The following is a 19495-nucleotide window of genomic DNA, read 5'->3' as shown; positions in this document are numbered from 1 at the left end:
TAGATGGTCTTAACACTACAGTGCTAGTTAATGGTAAGCGGGATTTTGCCTGAGTCTCAAGTCCGCACCCCTAACAGCTGCACTTCTTTTTCTACCAGCGTGCCCTCAGTCAGGAGGTACTGCCCCATGCCCTGGTGCACACTGGGGCTAGACATCGAGGAGATCGTTAAAAATGCCAGTGAACTAACTCTCGAGTTGACTAAGCAGGAAGCCTCCACCACGCTGGGTCCTGGGCACCAGTGGCTTATTGGTTTTTTTGTTTGTTTGTTTTTTAATTTATCCTTTCATTTTTGGCTGCAGTTTCCCCTCCCTCCTCTCCTCCCAGTCCCCCCTCCCCCCTCCGTCCCCACCTCCTCCTCCGTTTCTGGTCAGGTAAAAGCAGGCCTCCCATGGATATCAACAAAGCATGGCACATCAAGTTGTAGTGAGACTAAGCACCTCCCCACGTGTTAAGGCTGGACAAGGTGACCCAGTATGAGGAGTAGGGTTCCAAAAGCCAGCGAAAGAGTCAGAGACAGCCCCTGCTCCCACTGTTAGGAGTCCCACAGGAGGACCAAGCTACACAACTGTAACATACACATAGTGTGCCCAGGTCAGTCCTGCAGGCTCCCTGGTTGTCGGCCCAGTCTCTGTGAGCCCCTGTGAACCCAGTTTAGCTAATTCTGTCTGTTTTCTTGTGCTGTCCTTGACTCAGTGGCTTGTTCTTAAGGAATAAATCACAGTGATGGAGTCAAAGCTCATGGCAGCTTTCAGAAAGCAAGGTTTGTTGTTCTGAGCACACAGTTTCAGAAACTTAGACAAATGTTTGTGCTTTTCCACTGTCAGACTTTATTGGCATTTTAATACTTTCACAAGGTGCACTGGTTTCACTGGGAGCAGCACCAACTCTCAGACCACACAGGAAATACATGCAGAGGTTATGGAATGGCTGCAAAGGCCGACAAAGGCCACCTCAGAGGTCAGGGACTCCCACAGAGGCCCTACCAAGAGGCAGAGAGTCCCTGAGGGAACAAGGTAAATAACCCTGCTGGAGGTCTGCTGGAGAGGCTGCTCCAGGGTCAAGGCATGAGGTCACAGTTTTAACTGAGTCTTGGGGTGTAGTCAGGCTATAGAACTGAGCTGCAGGATCATCGAGGTCTTAGAAGCAACGGGCAAGACCGGGTCCAGATGAATATACAGGTGGACAGACAGGTGATAGGTCCAGATGGGTGGACAAACAGACAGATAGAAAGGCAGTCATTTGAGTGGGAAATCTAGCTGAGCTGAAGCCAATGGGATGGCTGGGAGTTCTCTGACTGTGGGTTCCACGGATGCACACACTCGGTGGTCAGGTGACGGATCTGTCGAAGTCATCACCACACCTGTGTTAGGTGTCCAGGGGAAGATCGCCAACCCTTTCCTTACTCTGGTGTGCTCAGTAAGTTTCCAGGCCCCGTTTTCCAGATATAATTTCAAGATACTCATGTGATCAGCTCATAGTGTCCCCATTTTCTTCAATTAAACAGTGTAGCACATGTCTATCCTTAGGAATGCATTACTTAACAGGCAGTACCTTGTGGGTTATTTGTGTGTCCACCAAGGTGCAAGAATCATCCTGTGTCCTGAGCACCAGTGGCTTGTTTTTAAGGAGTAAGTCATAGTGACCAAGGAATTTTCACTCCAAGTGGAGTCAAATGCTACCTGTAAAATGGAGTCTTTTCGGGGAAGGCATTGGAGAACATTTTTTTTTTTTTTCACAGTATGATATAACTTCAAGAAGGTCACAGCCTGAATCAACATGCACTTTGGAATGGTGTCATGGCTGACTGCCTGCATGAGGCTTTAGCCCAGGTGACTTAAAGATGTTAACACTAAGGCTGAGGACGATGGTGACAACATTTATCACACGCATGTCACATGATCTGTTGGAAGCTTTAAATGCACTAGTTCATTCTACCACAGACATGACCCCATATGTTGGGAGGCATTATTGCCCCCATTGTGAAAATAAGGCACCGTGCCTCAGTACTGAGCGTGGACATTAGCTTACTGGAGACAGGGAAGGACAGTAATGGTGATGGATCCTGCCTGCAGGTGCCCTGCCCCTGGATGGTGTTGGCGCTGTCTCTCTGGCTCTGTCATGACTTTCTGGCATGGTCAGCTGCCATCTTTGGCTCTCACTTCTGCCACTGCTATGCTTTTATGTTGGATTTCCGATGTCCGTGTTCACACAGGCCTCGGCCTGATTTTGATTCCTCCTCACAGGTCCAGAGGATCTTCAGTTCCGGAAGGTCACCAAGTGCTGAGGTTGTCTTCTAGCCTCTGCCTTGGATTGACACCACTGTGCCTTCAACAGGACACCACTCCCATAAGCGGATTCACAGGGCGACACAGGGTTTCACGTTCTGGCTCTGTTTGGATGGAAGGTGAGGACAGCAAGGCAATGCCAGGTTAAGTGTGAGGAAACTGGGTGGAGATAAGGCAGAGTGTGTGACATGTGTCAGACGGTGAGATTCCATAGCCCGTCTGCTTGGGAGTGCACATGTATGGCCGCTTTCCCATGAACTCAACTTATCATAGCCCTCTGAGGTTCCTATTACTTTCCTCCTCTAGGAAAGATGAGAACTTCCCTCCTGACCTTGTTGGCATAGAGTGTTGGGTCAGCACTAGAACATGGGTCTCAGGAGACAGCTTTGCCGAGGCCACATTCACTCTAGAACGTGGGTCTCAGGCCACAGCTTTGCCTAGGTGCCACATTCACTCTAGAACGTGGGTCTCAGGCCACAGCTTTGCCTAGGTACCGCATTCACTCTAGAATGTGGGTCTCAGGCCACAGCTTTGCCGAGGTGCCATATTCACTCTAGAACATGGATTTCAGGTCACGGCTTTGCTAAGATGCCACACTGACTGCAGACTTTCAACTGATGCTCAAATGGGTTGGTATAGGCTGAGTTTGCTGTAGCATCAGATGATCCCTACATCTCAGACTGACCACTTCTGGCTCATGGCACATACCCATGTCTCCCTTCACAGTCTGTTGGAAGAGGCAGACTCCTTGCTCTGCAGATTGAATAACCAAGAAATGTTGAAGAACGGAGTTTGGAAAGCTACCTTTTCTTCTCGTCACCTTTACCATATGTGGGTGACACGTTCAAGGCTGCTTGGACCATGATTCCACCTCTTCCCTTGGTCATAGCTCTAAAACCTCTGGGTAGGCACGATTGTCACAGATGCCGTATTTCTCTGGAAACGCAGAGACCTGGCGTTTGGCCTTTCTTACAGATGAGAGTGAAGGTGAGCAGAGAGTCTTGGAATCTACTTGGAACATGCTGACTCCGGGAGGAGCAAGCTTTCGGATGGTCTTCCCATACCAGAGCACAGACTGGCAATATTGAGCCACCACAGCAAACATGCCTGAAGTGATGTTTAGGTCATCGGAGTTAACTAAGCAAGCTTTATGAAGACAGTTTGAATCATGCTTCTTTTCTGGTATCTTGTAATCAAAATAACCCCAAGTCATTTACCTCTTTTCCAACATAAAAGCTTATTTGTTCTTCTTAAATTAAAACTACTATTTTTTATAGTTTATTATCAATTTCAAAATAATGTACCTGTAAAATCCGGAAACATGCATGGAATGATTCGATCATTACAAGGGTAATGCATTCAAGTGTGTTTGCTAATTAAAAAGAATTCTCAGAGCAGGTTCTTGCTTTGTGCTATGGTTCTCACATTCTATTCACGACTGGTCATTTTCTTTTTTCTTTTCTTTTTGTCCACTGGATGTCATTTCAGGAGAATATTTTGCTTTTTGAGTGTTAGTATTCAAGCTCCCTCAGCTGGGGTCACCATGCTCTCTCCCACTTAGCCACAGCTCTTCAAGTCGGCGGGGCATGTGGCCCTGGTGTCACCATCAGCCAGGTGACCTCGGCTCATTAGAGGTGTGTTAATGAGGCCACCGTCTCAGGCCCCTGCCACGTGCAGACTGGCACTGTTTCTGTGAGTTGGAGTGGCCAGGGTCACCTCTCCTTCCAGCAGGTCATCTGACAAATGCACACCACTGGTCATAGGCAAAAGATCCCACTGGGCAATTTAGAAACATGCACAGAAATTTACTCCCAACTTCCTCTGATTGACCGGAAGCATCACAGCATTACAGTCTTTAGTTGGGGTTGCTGAACGGGCGTCTCTACAAGGCACTTTTACATAAGACCCATCGCATGAGCACATCCAAATGGCCGCATTACACTTTTGAAAATGGCGTCTGTGCACATTTCAGTGAGGAGAGCCGTTATGCACCTTATTATATTGATTTTGGAAATATTTGATGTATTTCTTGCGCACTAGCCAGCTCACTAGGTACTGTGGGGACAGAGTCCTTTTTCACATTATATTCTAAGTGATAGAAGAAGCTACAATGTTCTGGAGTTGGGGGAAGGGGTGGAAAGGAGATTCTAGAGAGGCAAAAAGAAAAACTGATACAGGAGCAGGGCTCTGAGGCTGCTTAGCGCTTAGGCATGTGAGCTGGTGACAGCAGGCATTCCTGCAAGAGCGAAGACACAGAGTTAGGAAAGAGCCAAGCAAGTTCTGTAGAGCAGTCACATTGCTGTTCGCACAGGCCAATGCAGGGAGCTGGTGAGAGGCTGACAATGTGACTTGCTGCACATGCTGGGAACACATGGACATCATCAAGATGGACACAGAGCACACGCAGTTACGCCTGAGAGATGAAAGCTCTTTGTCCTAGGGTTAAGGTACATGGTCTGAGCCAGGAGAAAGCATCAGGAGACATGGCTTGAGGCATCATCGGAGGGCAGTAGGGGGAAAATGGAGAAGGGGTTTTGGAGGGGATTCGCAGCAGGTTGTACTAGAAATCTACATGCAAACCCCACCCTAGCTGGCTTCTAAGAATCACACAGGGAGGAGCTCCCCATGGGCCAGAGGATGAGCACAAGCTGGAGATGAAAAGACTCAACATGAAAGACTTTCACCGTGTCCACCACAGGGAGGCGGAGCTGGAAGCCGGCAGCTCACGGGGACGCTGTCCACCAGGACTGGAAGTGACAGTCTTCTGCAGAGCATAAAAGGATACAGAGCTTCTGAAACTTGTTATTCATAATGTCTAGGGTAGCTCTGCACTCTGGGGCCCTGCTGAGGTTGACAAGCCCTAGACTGAGTCTGGCTGATGAGCGGTGACTAGAAGTGAGGGGTGTTACTTTCAGGATGCGGCGACTAATTGTTGCGTTCTCTGTGGGAGACCCTCTAGAGCCCTTGATCCCTCGGGTGCTGTGACCAGCAATGTCAATCAGGCTGGGTTCCTGAGTGGAACTAACCTGTGGAAGAAGGCTGACTTGCTATAAGTCACTCACTGCTTTATGCCCTGGAGCTTGGGAGACTGGTTGCTATTGTAAAGCCTACTGTATTCCAATTGAGAGAATTTCCTTTATCACCATCAAAGAATCCTATTCCTTGTTTTTAAAACTATGAATGGCTTTTCCTGCTAGTTTCAAGACATCGAAGAACATTTGGGCTTTGATCTGCTCAACCTTAATTTTCTTGACAGTCACTCTGAATTCATTCTTCCATTGGTTTCTTACGATGCTCTATAACTGATAAGACAGGAACTTGGTTTGGCTGTCTTTAATGTGCTTTAGAAATACATTTCATATATTTCCTGTAAGTTAATGCCTTACCACACTGTACAAAATGCAGATATTTAAATCCAATTTCAGGCAATGTTCTTGTGAATGTTTGCGATTTTAATGCAACATTTTTATTATTGTGCAGCTAACATGCTTTCTAGCATGTTAAATAATTATGATTTTTAACTTGGCTCATGATTATTTATAAAAACACATCTTAATTTCAAAATAGAAATGTTTCAGCTATCATTTTAAAGACTGATTTCCAGCACAACTTACATTTTGATTATTCAACGTGTTTTATATGATTTCCACCTTTGGTGCTTTCTCTGAGTTTTGTCTTAGGCCCGCGTGGTGTGTGGCTGGCTGAGTGGATGCTTTCTGCATGCTGTGGCAATGGCGACCTGCAGACGCACACACAGCACCGAGGCCCGGGTGTGGTTCACATTCTGACCCTGGCATTTGGAAACACTGTGATATGATAACACTGCCCATCTGACGTGACTGAGTTGGAGGTACCGCAGGGCTTGGGAATGAGGTGGCTGCTTTCCAGTGCTGCTGGAAGGGTGGGCCGATACAGTTCTAGAAAAGCCCGGGAGAGGCTTGCAGACTGGGAGCAGTACCGGGAGCTGGTGTTACAGTGAGACGCTTTTATATACTTTCCTTATCTGTTCCTGAAGAAGAAAGCAATGTGGGCCGGGGAGACAGCTTAGTAGATAAAGCGCTTACTGAACAAACCAGAGTTCCAATCCTCAGCACCCACTTCAAGGACAGGTGGGTTTGGTGTTGTGCCTGTAATTGTAGTCCTAGGGAAGCAGAGGCAGAGATCCCGGGGACAAGCTGTATGGCTAGACTAGTCTTATTTGAAAGTTCTTGGTTCAACTGAGATGGTTCATGGGGCTCTACAAACCTGAGTCCACATGCACACACACACACACACACACACACACACACACACACAATCACATACACACACATATAATCACATACACAGACACATGCGAGCACACACGTACATCCACTCTCCAGGCATTAAAGAGAATAGTCTGCAAGTTATTTTAATCATATCAACAAATTTAGTAGAATAAATGTACTTTAAGGTTTTCCTCATAAGGATGGGCTTTCTTTTTATCTTCTGGGGATGATGACAAAATGACAGTTTCTTTGTCTGATTTTTTGTTTTCGTTTTGAGACAGGGTCTCACATAGTGCAGACTAGCCTCAAACTTGAGCTGAAGTTGAACTTGACCCTAACATGCCGGCCCCCTTCCCTCTGCCTCCCCAGTGCTGGGATTTTGAACTATGACAACAGGTCAGCTTTTTAGAGCCCAGTGAAAATGCTATTGTGTTTGGAAAAAAAAAGAAAATCTAAGTTAGGAAAAGTTGTATTCTCTGTTCTTAAGGCAACACAAATTAAATAACAAAAACTCAATGCTAAAATATTCATCGATTTCAATGTAGTACCTTGAATCAAAGAATAAACAAAAACTCTTACCAAAGTATTTATAATATAGTCACAAATGAAAAGGAAAAGAAAATGAATGGAAGGAAGTCAAAATTCACACAGAACCGGAGACATAGCCTAGCGTGCTATGGTCACAAAATGTGGTGAGGTGGACTGAAGCAGAGTACTGTTTCTCCTCTGTGTGGTGCTGAAAACTGAAGGCAGGACTTCTGCTGAGCGCTCTGCTACTGAGCTACATCCTTAGCCCTAGAGATACATATTTAACTCAGGAAATATAAACACAAAGCAAAAAAAAAAAAAAAAAAAAAAGCAACAAAGACAGACAGACAGACTTATTCCACCAAACAGAAAGAGAGGAATCAGAACTAATCACATACGTGCCCGAGACTGCCAAATAGTAAAGTTAGTCAATAAAAAGATGTTGTTCTAGAACGTGGAAGAATAAACAAATTCAATTTAATCATATAATAAAGCAGTACAAATCATAAGACTGAATCAAGCTGGAGAATACAAGCCTTTGAAATATACCATATAAAACCACACTGACAATAAATCAGAAGGAAGATGTTAATGCATACAGCAGCCGCATTTTACAGATGAGGGAACAGTGTCACACGGAATAGTGTAATGGTATCACACAGAATAGTGAAACTTCGTTCAAGTTGTTGCAGCTTATGTTACAGCCAAAATCCAGCTGGGCATCAGATTCTGTTCTGTTAGTAACTAACAGGTCATCTTGCCTAACTTAAATGCTGACAAAGGAACAATTTACTTATAGTGAATGAGTAAAAGGACATGGAGCACTGTTCCCTCTCACCCCAAAGCCTAAAAAAATGCCTTTCAAGAACAAACGATCTAAAATCATCTAAAATATATGCATTGAGAAATAAGAGACTAACAAAGTATATTCATAAAGGAAAAATTAAAAGAATATGGGGGTTGGGGATTTGGCTCAGTGGTAGAGCGCTTGCCTAGCAAGTGCAAGACCCTGGGTTCGATATTCAGCTCCCCCCCAAAAAAGAATATGAGAAAAAAACAAAGTTAAGAATAGCTAAAATAGGCCAGGCAGTGGTGGCGTATATCTTTAATTCCAGCACCCAGGAGGCAGAGGCAGGCGGATCTTTGTGAGTTCGAGGCCAGCCTGGTCTCCAAAGCCAGTTCCAGGAAAGGCGCAAAGCTACACAGAGAAACCCTGTCTCAAAAAAACAAAACAAAACAAAACAAAACAAAACAAAACAAAAAAAAAACCCGAAACCAAACAAACAAAAAGAATAGCTAAAATAAGATGTTTTAAGGTTGGGGATAAAGTCCAGGAAGTTTTCCAGGATGCAGAACTGTGAGGCAGAGATGGAAAATGGAACAGAAGGTAAGGGCTTAGGGAACGGGTCAGCTTGTGAGGCAGGACACACTGCCTGGGAGTTCTGAGGCAGGAAGAGAAAACAGCCAAGTTCTCACAGAAAGAATGCAGGAAAAGTGTCTACTGCTGAGACATGTGCCTCTAAGTTAAAATTCCCCAGGAAAATCAGTGGAAAAATAGATAACCAAACACATCATCAAGAAAGCTTCTATCACCAGAAACAACAAGAAGATGGAGAACACTTTGACAGACTGGGGTCGAATCACAGGCAGAGGAAGCTCAGATTATAACAGAGTCTCTCTACATAGCTCTGGCTGTCCTGGAACTTACTGAGTAGACCAGGCTGGCCTCGAACTCACAAAGGAGTGCACCAGAGTGCCTGGCAAAGCATAACCTTTTTTTTAATTTTTATTTTTTAGTTTGGTTTTTTGAGACAGGGTTTCTTTGTGTTGTTTTTGGTGCCTGTCCTAACTCTTGTTCTGTAGACCAGGCTAGCCTCGAACTCACAGAGATCTGCCTGGCTCTGCCTCCTGAGTGCTGGGGTTAAAGGTGTGCACCACTGTGGCCTGGAAACTCTTTTTTCTTTAAAGCCTGTTAAAACTAAGGTCCCGAGTGGAGGAATAGGAAAAAGGGGAAAACTATATTTCTATTCTTACTTTTTTTTTTTCAGTTGGAAAATACTAGACCCACTGAGTGCATCCATGTTTCATTACAGGATTAACAATTATGTAATTATTTAATAAAATAAATCCTGGATTCTGGGAATGCACAGAGTGCATGGATCCTACCTCTCTTCCCTACAGTGAGTTACTCATGTTCTGCCTTCATAGATACTAATTAGAACAGCTACCAGGTGATAGAAGGTTCATTTTTGCCCCTAAAGTCATAATTATCCCAATAGTATGGTTTGAAAATAAGGTACACACAGCTACTACACGTCATGCCAATTATGTACATCAGCCTATTTCTAGATCAATTAGCCTCATTCCAGAATTCTACCTGGAAGATGTATTTTATGCACACATTTCCCACCCTGGGCTGAAACCTGCAAGATGCTGCATAGTGAACCAACATTTCTCCCTGAGAGATGCTTGACTTTCAGTGACAGGAACCAGGATGGGTACATGGTGACCACATCCTGGAGAGCCACGCAATGACAGGCACCAGGAACAGATTGTCCTGGCTACTGAAACCTTGGGCTATCAAATTCCCTACTTGTTATTTATTTATTTTTTTTACTGAGTTTTTAATAATGTTTCTTCTATCAACAAATGACCTGGGGTATGTCAGTGCCATCATTTTTATCTTCATAACGCATTGCTTCTTTCAATTTATTTATGTGCCTTCAAACACAGATCAGACAGATTACCTGTCCCTTCACCTACGGTCACCTCTCTGATTTGGTCTCCTTTAATGGTAAAAAATAATACAAATACCACGTAGGAATACTCTTTCTGCACTCAGTATCTGCACCAAGGAAGTGTGGAAACCTCTCAAGGAGGTACCCATTTGAAGACAGAGTATCTATTTTAAATTGTAGGACCAAGATCTGGACTTTGCTGCTCTTCTGATGGGTGTGGGAAGAAATGGTCAGGCGGTTCCTGGAGAGAACATTCTGGCTCTTTTGGTTTCTCTGTGAGACTTGTATATCATCTTTAAAGAAATGTGGTATCTCAATTAGAAGTGACCACCTCTAAGCCAATGGCCCGGTGGAGAGAACAAATCCCAAATAGGAAAGGTTCAAGCGAGCTCGGCCGCTGTCTCGTTCCTGAGGGTCCCGTAAAGGCTCCTTCAGGTGGCTGACGGATGAGAAGAAGGGCTGCCAGCTACTCAGGGCCCATGTGAAGGGCTTTCCTTTTCACACGAGGTCACTTTGACCCTTGTTGGGTAGAAGTGTGGTGGTATATTACCGTCTCCCCAGAAGTTCAAAGCCAGCTCAGAAAGTTCCAGAGCTGACTCTGTGAGTAGTGATGAGAAGCTGAGTGCTGAAATCACAAATCTTAATGCCGCTTACTTCAAATCAACAAAAGATGACCATAAGCAAAACCGAGTACCCCAGGTGCTGGGTAGTGGTCCCCGTGTGGATCTCTTTTCTTCTCACTTTGGTCACGCCACGTGGCCAGAGCACCCCTGAGACAATCAAGGTGGGCCCCGAAAGCTGCCCAGGAAAGGGCCTTCCAGTCTTTGGGAAGCCGTTGGCTTGGATAGGAGATGGCACAGCACGTTAGGAGGGGAGGCAAGGTCCTTGTCACCCTGAGCGAGCCGTGGCCCAGCTGAGTCCAAAGCTGGGAGGTGGGAATACCTGGGGTGGTTCAAGGCAAGGAAGAGACAGAACTTCATCCTCTGTGGAGTTCTCGGAGGCTCGACCTCCTGATTTTAATCAGGGGTGACAGCGAAAGGCACAGCAAGCCGCCCTGGGTATGTGGTGACTGGTGAGAGGGGACGGCCTGATTCTCCGTCTGGGGATAGGCAGGCCTGTGGCGATTCTATTACCAGTGCTAGCGGAAGATAAGAAGACAGACAAGATGGAGAGCAACCAAAACCTCGTCTGGTGCCTGGAGAACTCCCAGAACACCTCAGCAAGCCGCACGAGAGGCTGCTTTCTGGCAAGCTGGAGGCAGTCATGCCCGAGCAAACCGCAGAAAGGAACATGTTCTCGAGGTATAAACAGAAATGCTAGTGGTCTTTGTCTCCGAGAGTCACTGCAGGAACCCACTGTGGATTCAAAGGTCCCTGTGCTAAAAACTATTTTCTGCATTCCAGATCCCGAAATTATGACTCCTAATACCTCACAGACACTCCACACAACTGCATTTCTAGAGGTGCTGTTTAACAAGAACTTGGGGTTTGGGTAGAGAACACATAAAATGTCACACACATTATCCCTGAATGGACAAGTTAGTGTCTGAACACTACGTCACGGCCATGCAATATCTCAAATTAGCATGACTCTCACGTGACTTGTTTTGTTTGTATTAAGTACTGGTATCGTATTAGTGATGAGAAATATTTTCAGAGACTTCAGTTGTCTGGCCTCATAAGCCAAATTATAAAAATTCCCACCAGCCTGGGGATCGTCTCGGTCTGTTGTGCATTACCGCTTAATTAGCAAGTTGTCAAACGTGGCGGCATGAGACAGAGTGACGCTTTTTTACCTGTTCACTTACTTTTTATCGGGATAATGAGCTGTGGGATGACAGGCAGAATCTTGTTCCCCCCGTGTTCCAGCATGTCGTGGATTCCTTGCCGAGCAAAAAACTCATAGGGAAACGTCATTTCACAAAGCCCGTCAAAAAACAGAGGCAGGTAATGATGGTAATCCAGCTTCTCAATTTCCACCTGGAAGCAGAGAGGAGAAACACCGTGTGAGAACAGCGGGGGAGCGGGGTGTGCAGGGCCACCATGCAGCTCTGTCCCCTGCTTTGGGGAAGAAGACTCTCCAGTCCTTCATGGACGTGTGACTGACCCCTGCACCCACCAGGATTGTGCCAGATGCCTTTCATCTCTTGGCAACGAGGATAACATTGCCAATTTTCAAATCTCAACCATCAGGTGCCTTGGTCACATGTCATCTGCATTGGGAGCATATTAATAATTGGTTGATTTTCTTAGGGTTTTTGTTTGTTTGATTGATTTTTGTTTTACCATTTGGGCCAAGTTTGATCTTGAATGTTCAGGTCGGGATTCAAGATAGGTACATTGAAAACACAAGTGTAAGAACAAAATGAAAGAAAACCCAAACCAGTTTAAATAGATCGGTATGTAAATTTCTAACAAGAACCTAATAGGAAATATATATGAATGTCAATAACTGGCCAATAGGGCAGTTAGGGTCACATATGGTTTCCTGGAACATGGGTGACAGTATAATACTGGTGCCACCACAAGGACAAGGGAGTGGACGACGCATATTCTAATCCTAAGTGGATCTTTTAACACACAGATCAGTCTCCCTCGCCTGCAGAGGAGCAGAGGAGCAGAGCTGTGTCTGTGTCCCCCTGGGCTGCATCCCTCACCCCCAATGTCACGGCATGGCTTCCTGCCAGACCCTCGCCGCGACCTCCAGCACCAGTGGGTACAGCTGGGGAGTGGGACTAAGTTCTGGGGCAGAGGACTCAGCAGGTGGGTGGGGAATCATGCACAGGGAAGAGACTGGCTTTTGCCCAGCTCTCCACCCTGTGGAAGAGCCAGACTGACCACTGGCAAGGTGGTAGCGTGACGGTGACTCAGCACAGACACACTCATCTATGCTGCAGACGGAAGTGGCTATCCCAGAACACCAGAACAGCGCCAGTTTCCCTGTTTCCAATCACCCAGTTTCCTGTGATCACCTACTTAAGTGACCCTCGAGAAATGCCTCCATAGTAATGGGCGTTTTCCCTCCCAGCCTTCTGGAGTCTACAGGCTCATCTCTGCTACCCGCTCCTTGTCAATTTATACAACTTGTTTGGTTCCAGAAAGAATGCACGGAATAGCTGCTGAGTAATGGTGTTTTTAAGGTTCTCTGCACATTTCAAAGTGTTTTTGGAGTGGTATTTTGCACACTATGGGAAATTTACTGCTGTATCGCTTGGATACAAATGGTACAACATTACCTATAATTTTACCTTGTCACCTGATTCATAGTCAATTCTTGTACATTTTTTACTTGTATTTTTAAGTATATATAAAAAATCCCATGTTACTGATCACAGCTGTTCTTTGTTACAGAAACTTATATTTAGCTTATTTTCCTTTTTAGAACGTTGTACTTGTAGGTGTGACCTATATACAATTATCAGCTTTTGTATTTTGATGTGATCTAAGACTGTATTCTCATATGTTAACTTAAGTCATTTACAGGTAGAGCTGTGCCTGATTTAACGCCTGTCATTTTTATGGTTGCTAGTTTTATTTTTTATCCGTTTTTTCCTTTCTATTTCCCAGTTGCGTTAGGTAGATTGTGTTTTATTTATTATGTGGGATGATTCCGCAATGACTTTGAAGATAGAACAGCTTGTTGAAACACTTTATTGTAGCTACCTTTTTCTTTCCCAGGTATTTTCAGATATGTATTTTTAGGGAGATAAGGAAGATAAATATCTCCTAACGAGATCACTGGCGTGCTGATTTTCCTTGGGATCCTGTTTTTGCTTTCCATGCTTTGAGGCAATACTATGAACAACTTTGATGTCAGAGTTCATGATGCCAGAAACTATCAACATTGCATTGGTGGCCTTAACACACCACCTTAAAAGATACAACTAGCATCTCAGTGGTCAGTATGGGAAACCTGCCGGCGCAGGGTGTTTAAACAACTCCCTTAAGGTCAACTGAAGCTCATACATAATGCTAGAGCTGGGATTCAAACCCGAGCCAAGTGGACGTGAGCACACTGAGGTTCTACACTGCTACAACCTGGTGAATTGTCCTTTGTCCTTACGTCTTCATTTTCCTCATCATTACCAATGCATTGGATGAAGTCTAATCGAATATTGACATCACTATAAAGTGTGCTGTTCATTTCTTTACTTCCTTCCTTTCTCTAACCTTGTGTTTGGAGGGCCTCCCCTACTCCACTTACGGTGGGATTTGCTTTCCCTCTTTCATTTTTTTTTTCTATTTTTATGTGCATTGGTGTTTGGTCTGCATATATGCCTGTGTGAGTTACAGATGGTTGTGAGCTGCCATGTGGGTTCTGGGAATTGAACCCGGGTCCTCTGGAAGAGCAGTCAGTGCTTTTAACTGCTGAGCCACCTCTCCAGCCCCTCCCTCTTCCATTTTATAATGTTTCTTTAAGTGACAAATACTGAGTACCTACATGACGCTGTTTTCAAAAAAGCTGTAAAGAAAGTTCATAAAGTAACACAGAAAGAGAAGGGAGCAGCCGCAGACAGGGAGAATGAGTGAGGGGCTGAGTGGTGAGACTGAGGAAGAAGGGGCTAGCCTCTGTCTTCTCCTGACCTGTTTGTCACCTGCACGTCAGCCATCAGTGTGGATCGGCCGCCTTCACAGTGCACAGCACCTCTCCATTGCATGCTGACCACACAACCTTCTTTAAATGCTGTAGGTGCTGTCCACCGGATAGGGGTGACTTCCTTATGAAACTTCCCGCTTGCATGTCTTCTAGGGGCCCATTTTATGAGCATAATACTGTTTCCTTTTGTTGAATTTACCCAGGCCTTGGCAAGCCCTCTTGGGGTCCACTCAGTATAGGGAGCTTCGTGTGTTTTAATAACATTTTATCTGACTTCTGACTTCTCTTTATTGTCCTTCCCTCCTCAACCCCTCCTCTTCCATTTCTGTTTTCCCTAAATTTCTCCTAGGAACAATAGGACCATTTTCACAGTAAAGTGTTTCAAAGGAATCCTCTAGAGTGATGCCCATGGCTCTCTCCTTTCACTCTCCTTACCCACTTTCCCACCGGTTCCCCGATATTTCTTTTGATCAAGGCCACCCATGATCACCTTTTATTTAATCCTCTTAGCCCTCTTCTGATCTCATTAGTACAACACAGCATCCCCATGAACTTAGCATCTTCCCTGGGCCTCCTGGTACCACATCCCCACTACTGAGGCCCTCCCACCCCTTGGGGTGATGGACTTCCACTGATTCTGATCAGAGCCCCACAGGGCTTCCCTGGCCCGTGCTGTGGGTGCCTTCGCATCACACTGCCTGCCCCCCACCCCCAGCATGCGCACTGCTCTGGAGACTCACTTGTCCTCATCCCTCCCCACTTAGAAACTTTCTTTGGATGCACATTCCTAGAGCTCAGCTTGCACAAACAAAATACTAGTGGCCAGATGGCTCAAAACAGGCATTTAGGGCTGTCGAGATGGCTCAGCTGGTCAGGAGAATACCATGCGAACATGACGACCTACTACTTCAGGTCCTCACACCCACATGAAAAGCCAGCAGCAGTGTGTGCAACTGTAACCTCAGCATTGGAAGGGCAGAGAGAAGGAGATTCCCAGGGCCTGTTGGCCACAGATAAATCAGGAACTGCAGGGTTAGTGAGAGACTCTGTCTCAAAAACCAAGGTGGGGTTCATTGAAGAAGACACCTTCCATCAACCTCTGACCTACATAACCATAACCATGCCTCTTTGTACACACACACACACACACACACACACACACACACACACACATCCCTTAGACACGTATTTTCCCACAGTTATGGAGGCTGGAAATGCAGCATCAGATTTTAACATGGCTAGGTTCTGTTGAGGGTTCTGTTGAGGGCTGTCTTCCATACTTTGCTCACCTCCCCAGGGCCATTCTTCTGCGTGGAGAGAGTGGGCCCTCAAGTTTCTGCCACTTCCCAGAAGGACACTGATACCGTTGGACTCAGTTGACTTTCATCATCTCCATCTAGGCCCAGCTCTAATTCCAGGTGCATTGGTTTTAGCACCTACACATGGTGGATGGGGGTGGAGTGGAGACAATTCAGTCCATGGGCCACTTCCCTTACCCCCAGAGTTCCCTGCGATCAAATCCTTTCACCTAAACATCAGCTCAGTGAGGCCTCTCTGCCAACAATGTACCCTCCGTGACTTTCTCTAAACCTGTATTAAGTCTCTGGGGTCCTTTTATTCAGTGAGCTTGTCGCTGCTGAGGAGGACATGCTCATAAGAGTACTTGATGAGACACGGAGGGTTTTAACCTTATCCCTTTATTAATTATGTCTTTATTCTTTAGGGTGGGCATGCCATGGTGTGCCTGTGGAGGTCAGAGGACAACTTTCAGGGATCAGTTCTTTCCTTCCATCAAGTTGGTCCCAGGGATTAAACCCAGGTCCTTGAGCTTGGCAGCAAGCTCCTTCACCTGCTGAGCCATCTTGCTGGACCCTGGATTTGAAGCCTGATCGTTTGAAGTCTACTAGGAAGTCTACTCAGCTGAGAAACTCTGGTCAGTGGTGAGAGCCTATGTTCATCCTGGGCCAGGCCAGGGGCCCAAAGGGTGGAGAGAGTTTTATGTTGACCCCGAAGCAGCAAGGTATGTACACATCCCTAAGAGTTTGCGAATTCCACAACTTTATTCCTCAAATAAAACACTTTTGTTCTCTCTGTGGGGACATATCTCATGAACTTGAGTATTTCATGACAATGTTTTGAGTATCTTAAAAGACAACCCAGATGGACTATTTAATACTTAATCTACAATCCACTAGAAGTCATGTAGGGTCTTCACAGACTGGCCTGTGTATGTCTGAAACCTTACAACCAAAGTCCCTCTTTTCCAAGTACCTTCAGGTGCAACCACCCTAAAATATATTCATGGTGGTAATGACAAGGTCTGCATTGTAAAAATGTGGATGTTGAGACTAATCATGACTTGGCTCAAGTCGTGAAGTGGGTAAGTTCAGAGGTCCCTTATTTATAGTATACAGTGCTGCACCCACCACTGACTCCTATGCTCTTCTAATTACTGGCCTTGCTGGTTCATTTGGGTTTAAAAATGGCCTTTTTTTTTTTTTTTTTTTTTTTTTTACAATTTATTTAACAACTAATATCTTTCTGTCTATGGAGTTTCCTGAGCATAAGGTTACCAGCTCAGTGCATAATATAACGTGTATTCTTCAAGAGTCACCATAAACACTAGTTTGCACATTCGGTAATCTTCTTATGAACATCTCTGAAATCCAGAACTAGAAGGAACTGTTTGGACTCAGACAGAGCCAAGGGCAGTGCTGGACACAAGGTTCAAGTCACAGGTGCCTTACTGGACAGCAACCCAGACACATGAAGTGTCCCATGCACAAAACCATCTTGTGAATCCATGGAAACACTGTAAAGATCACATGCTTGCACTGCTGGATGTCTAAGTCCTCGGTGACCTCTGGCTAAAAGCAATACAACTCTATCTCCATTAGCCTATCAAATACAGTGTTTTATCCTCAGAAAGGATGTGTCTGTCAACAATGCCATACTGACTGGTAAGAAACACAGTGTGGTTAACAACTTCTGGGACATTCCGACCAGAGACTTTCCACATGGTTGCTTCAATTAGCAAATGGAATACAGAAAATAAATGCTGTCATAACCCATGCAATAACTCCTGAGGACGCTGCTCAGAATTATAAGCTAATATATAAAGGCACAATTAGCTATGAATATATTATGGGCTCATATGTACTTACTATGACATTTCTAAAACAAAGCTGTTACAGTGTTCCCCACCCAGAGGCAGCCACTAACTTGTTGCAAGAAGCCTTACAAATAAATCCTATAGGTGTTAGGTGCAGTCTGACTGTAGATGATGAGTATAAAACACTTCACACATATACGGGTCCTGTCTTTCAGTGGGTATAGACACAGTCCTGGTGAATAACTTAAAATCATTTCAGTCATTTTATGTTTCAGCTATATTAAATACATAACAAAAACATATGTGTTGTGTGTGTAACTTTGACACTGGAAACTTTTTAACATGAAACATTCTTTCTGGCATAGAAAAGAACCTGGCAGCGGGAAGATGGCAGACAAGACAGAGATGAAGCCATAGACTGCCCAAACGTCTAAACCATCAAACAGACTGTCCTAAGAACACAGGTGGAAAATGAGCTGAGCTCAGGAAATCCCCAGACGCTGGAGATGAGGATGAAATCCCATCGCGGAGGTAGGTGGAGGGCTCCAGGTAGTGACAGGCGACCTCAGTCCCAGGCTGAGTCAGGGTGCTGGAAACACAGCATGCCAAGGGAAGGGACCTGAGCAAGAATGCCTATGTAGCCAAGGAACTTGAGGGTGGTTCCCCTTGTGAAGAGGGGACTAGAAGGCATCTTTCCCTCGTTTGTAGAAACGGAAAGAGAACTTGATAGGAAACTCTCGGTGGGAAAAGTCTCCGAGAAAAAAACCCAAAGAACGTAAAGACAAGAAATTCAATCTCAGACAATAGTAGTGACATTCACAGGGACCAGACACCAAACCAATGAAAGAGCATTAGCACTTACACAATATGGGGGGCAATCGGGGGCTGCCAACCAGAAAGTGCAGCTCCCGACAAGTTTCTACCACTCACCCTGGCGACAGAGTGACCCTCACTCCTCACTAGGCTTGTGGGTGTGGGAGTGAGCGCTGGGGCTGGCCGCGCAAAATAAGAGGGTGAGACATGAAAAGGGACACTTCAAAAAGGCCTTTTCAAAAAGTGACGAGGCTATGGAGACGCCTCAGCGGACAGAGTGCTGGGAACATACGTGTAGATTCCTGAATTTGAGCCCATGTAAAGTCACATGTGGTCGGGTGCATCTGTAATTCCAGCACATCTGGGACATGCGGGAAGGAGACAGGAGAATCCTTGGAAGCTTGCGAGCCAGCTACCTAGCCTGGCACATGCAAAAGTGAGCTACAAGCGACCCTGTCTCAAACGAGGCAAAAGGTCAGTGCTGTCACCCAAGGTGGCCCTCTGAGCACCACACATGTGGCACGGCAGATGTACTCACCTGAATACACGCACGCGCCCACACCAAACACACACGTACATTACACACACTATAAAGTAAAATGTGAGAGATAAACGACACTTGCTAGGAAGAAACAGCAGCATCCTTCACTGAAAAGCCCTGGGTTGGGGTCTGGAGTGGCCACCGGCGAGCTGAGGGCTGGGCATCTGGACCACAGGACTGCAGCAGCGAGCGAGGCGTGAGGGAAGTGTGAAGGGTGCCTCGGCAAAGACGGACTCTTCCAGCTCCTGGGGGTCACACAGCAGCAGGTAGAAAATCATGGATGAGAAGCTTTTGTAATTAAAGAAAGACGCATGCGTTCAGATGAAGGATGTGGGCCTAGACATTTTAAAGAAAAACCATGAAACTCCAAGATCAAAGAGTTCGAAGCAACCAGAAACAAGTGACGGGCTATCTATAAGGATCAAAATTAGACTGAAGTCAGAGTTCTCATCAACGGAGACCAGGAGATGGTAAAAACTCTTGCGACATTCTGGGGGAACAAAAGTCCTTCTGCCACAGCACAACCCCGTGGAGCTGCTGGCAAAACTAAGGAGAAATTCAAAGGCCTTGACCAGCACTGAGGGGGCATTTCTCTAACCCGTGGCTTATCAAAGGATTTTTTTTAAAGGTT

General features: G+C 45.6%; 1 protein-coding gene and 1 long non-coding RNA gene across 3 annotated transcripts in view; one reads left to right on the top strand and one right to left on the bottom strand.

Annotated features, from left to right (window-relative positions):
- LOC119086835 overlaps positions 1–4236 on the top strand; it is an 11180-nt gene extending 6944 nt beyond the window's left edge. Inside the window, exons 2-3 of the long non-coding RNA XR_005090201.1 lie at positions 2245–2405; positions 3013–4236. This is a non-coding gene — a long non-coding RNA (uncharacterized LOC119086835). The remainder of the gene's footprint in view (positions 1–2244; positions 2406–3012) is intronic.
- Positions 1–19495, bottom strand: part of Pacrg (parkin coregulated) — a 479746-nt gene that overhangs the window by 203348 nt on the left and 256903 nt on the right. For both annotated transcript variants that reach the window (XM_028866656.2, XM_037200309.1), the window contains exon 3: positions 11610–11781. In XM_028866656.2, the coding sequence (XP_028722489.1) occupies positions 11610–11781 (172 nt within the window). The remainder of the gene's footprint in view (positions 1–11609; positions 11782–19495) is intronic.

The sequence above is a fragment of the Peromyscus leucopus genome, chromosome 8a (genome assembly GCF_004664715.2).
Source record: "Peromyscus leucopus breed LL Stock chromosome 8a, UCI_PerLeu_2.1, whole genome shotgun sequence".
Lineage (NCBI taxonomy): Eukaryota > Metazoa > Chordata > Mammalia > Rodentia > Cricetidae > Peromyscus > Peromyscus leucopus.
This window is presented reverse-complemented; position numbering and strand designations above follow the sequence as displayed.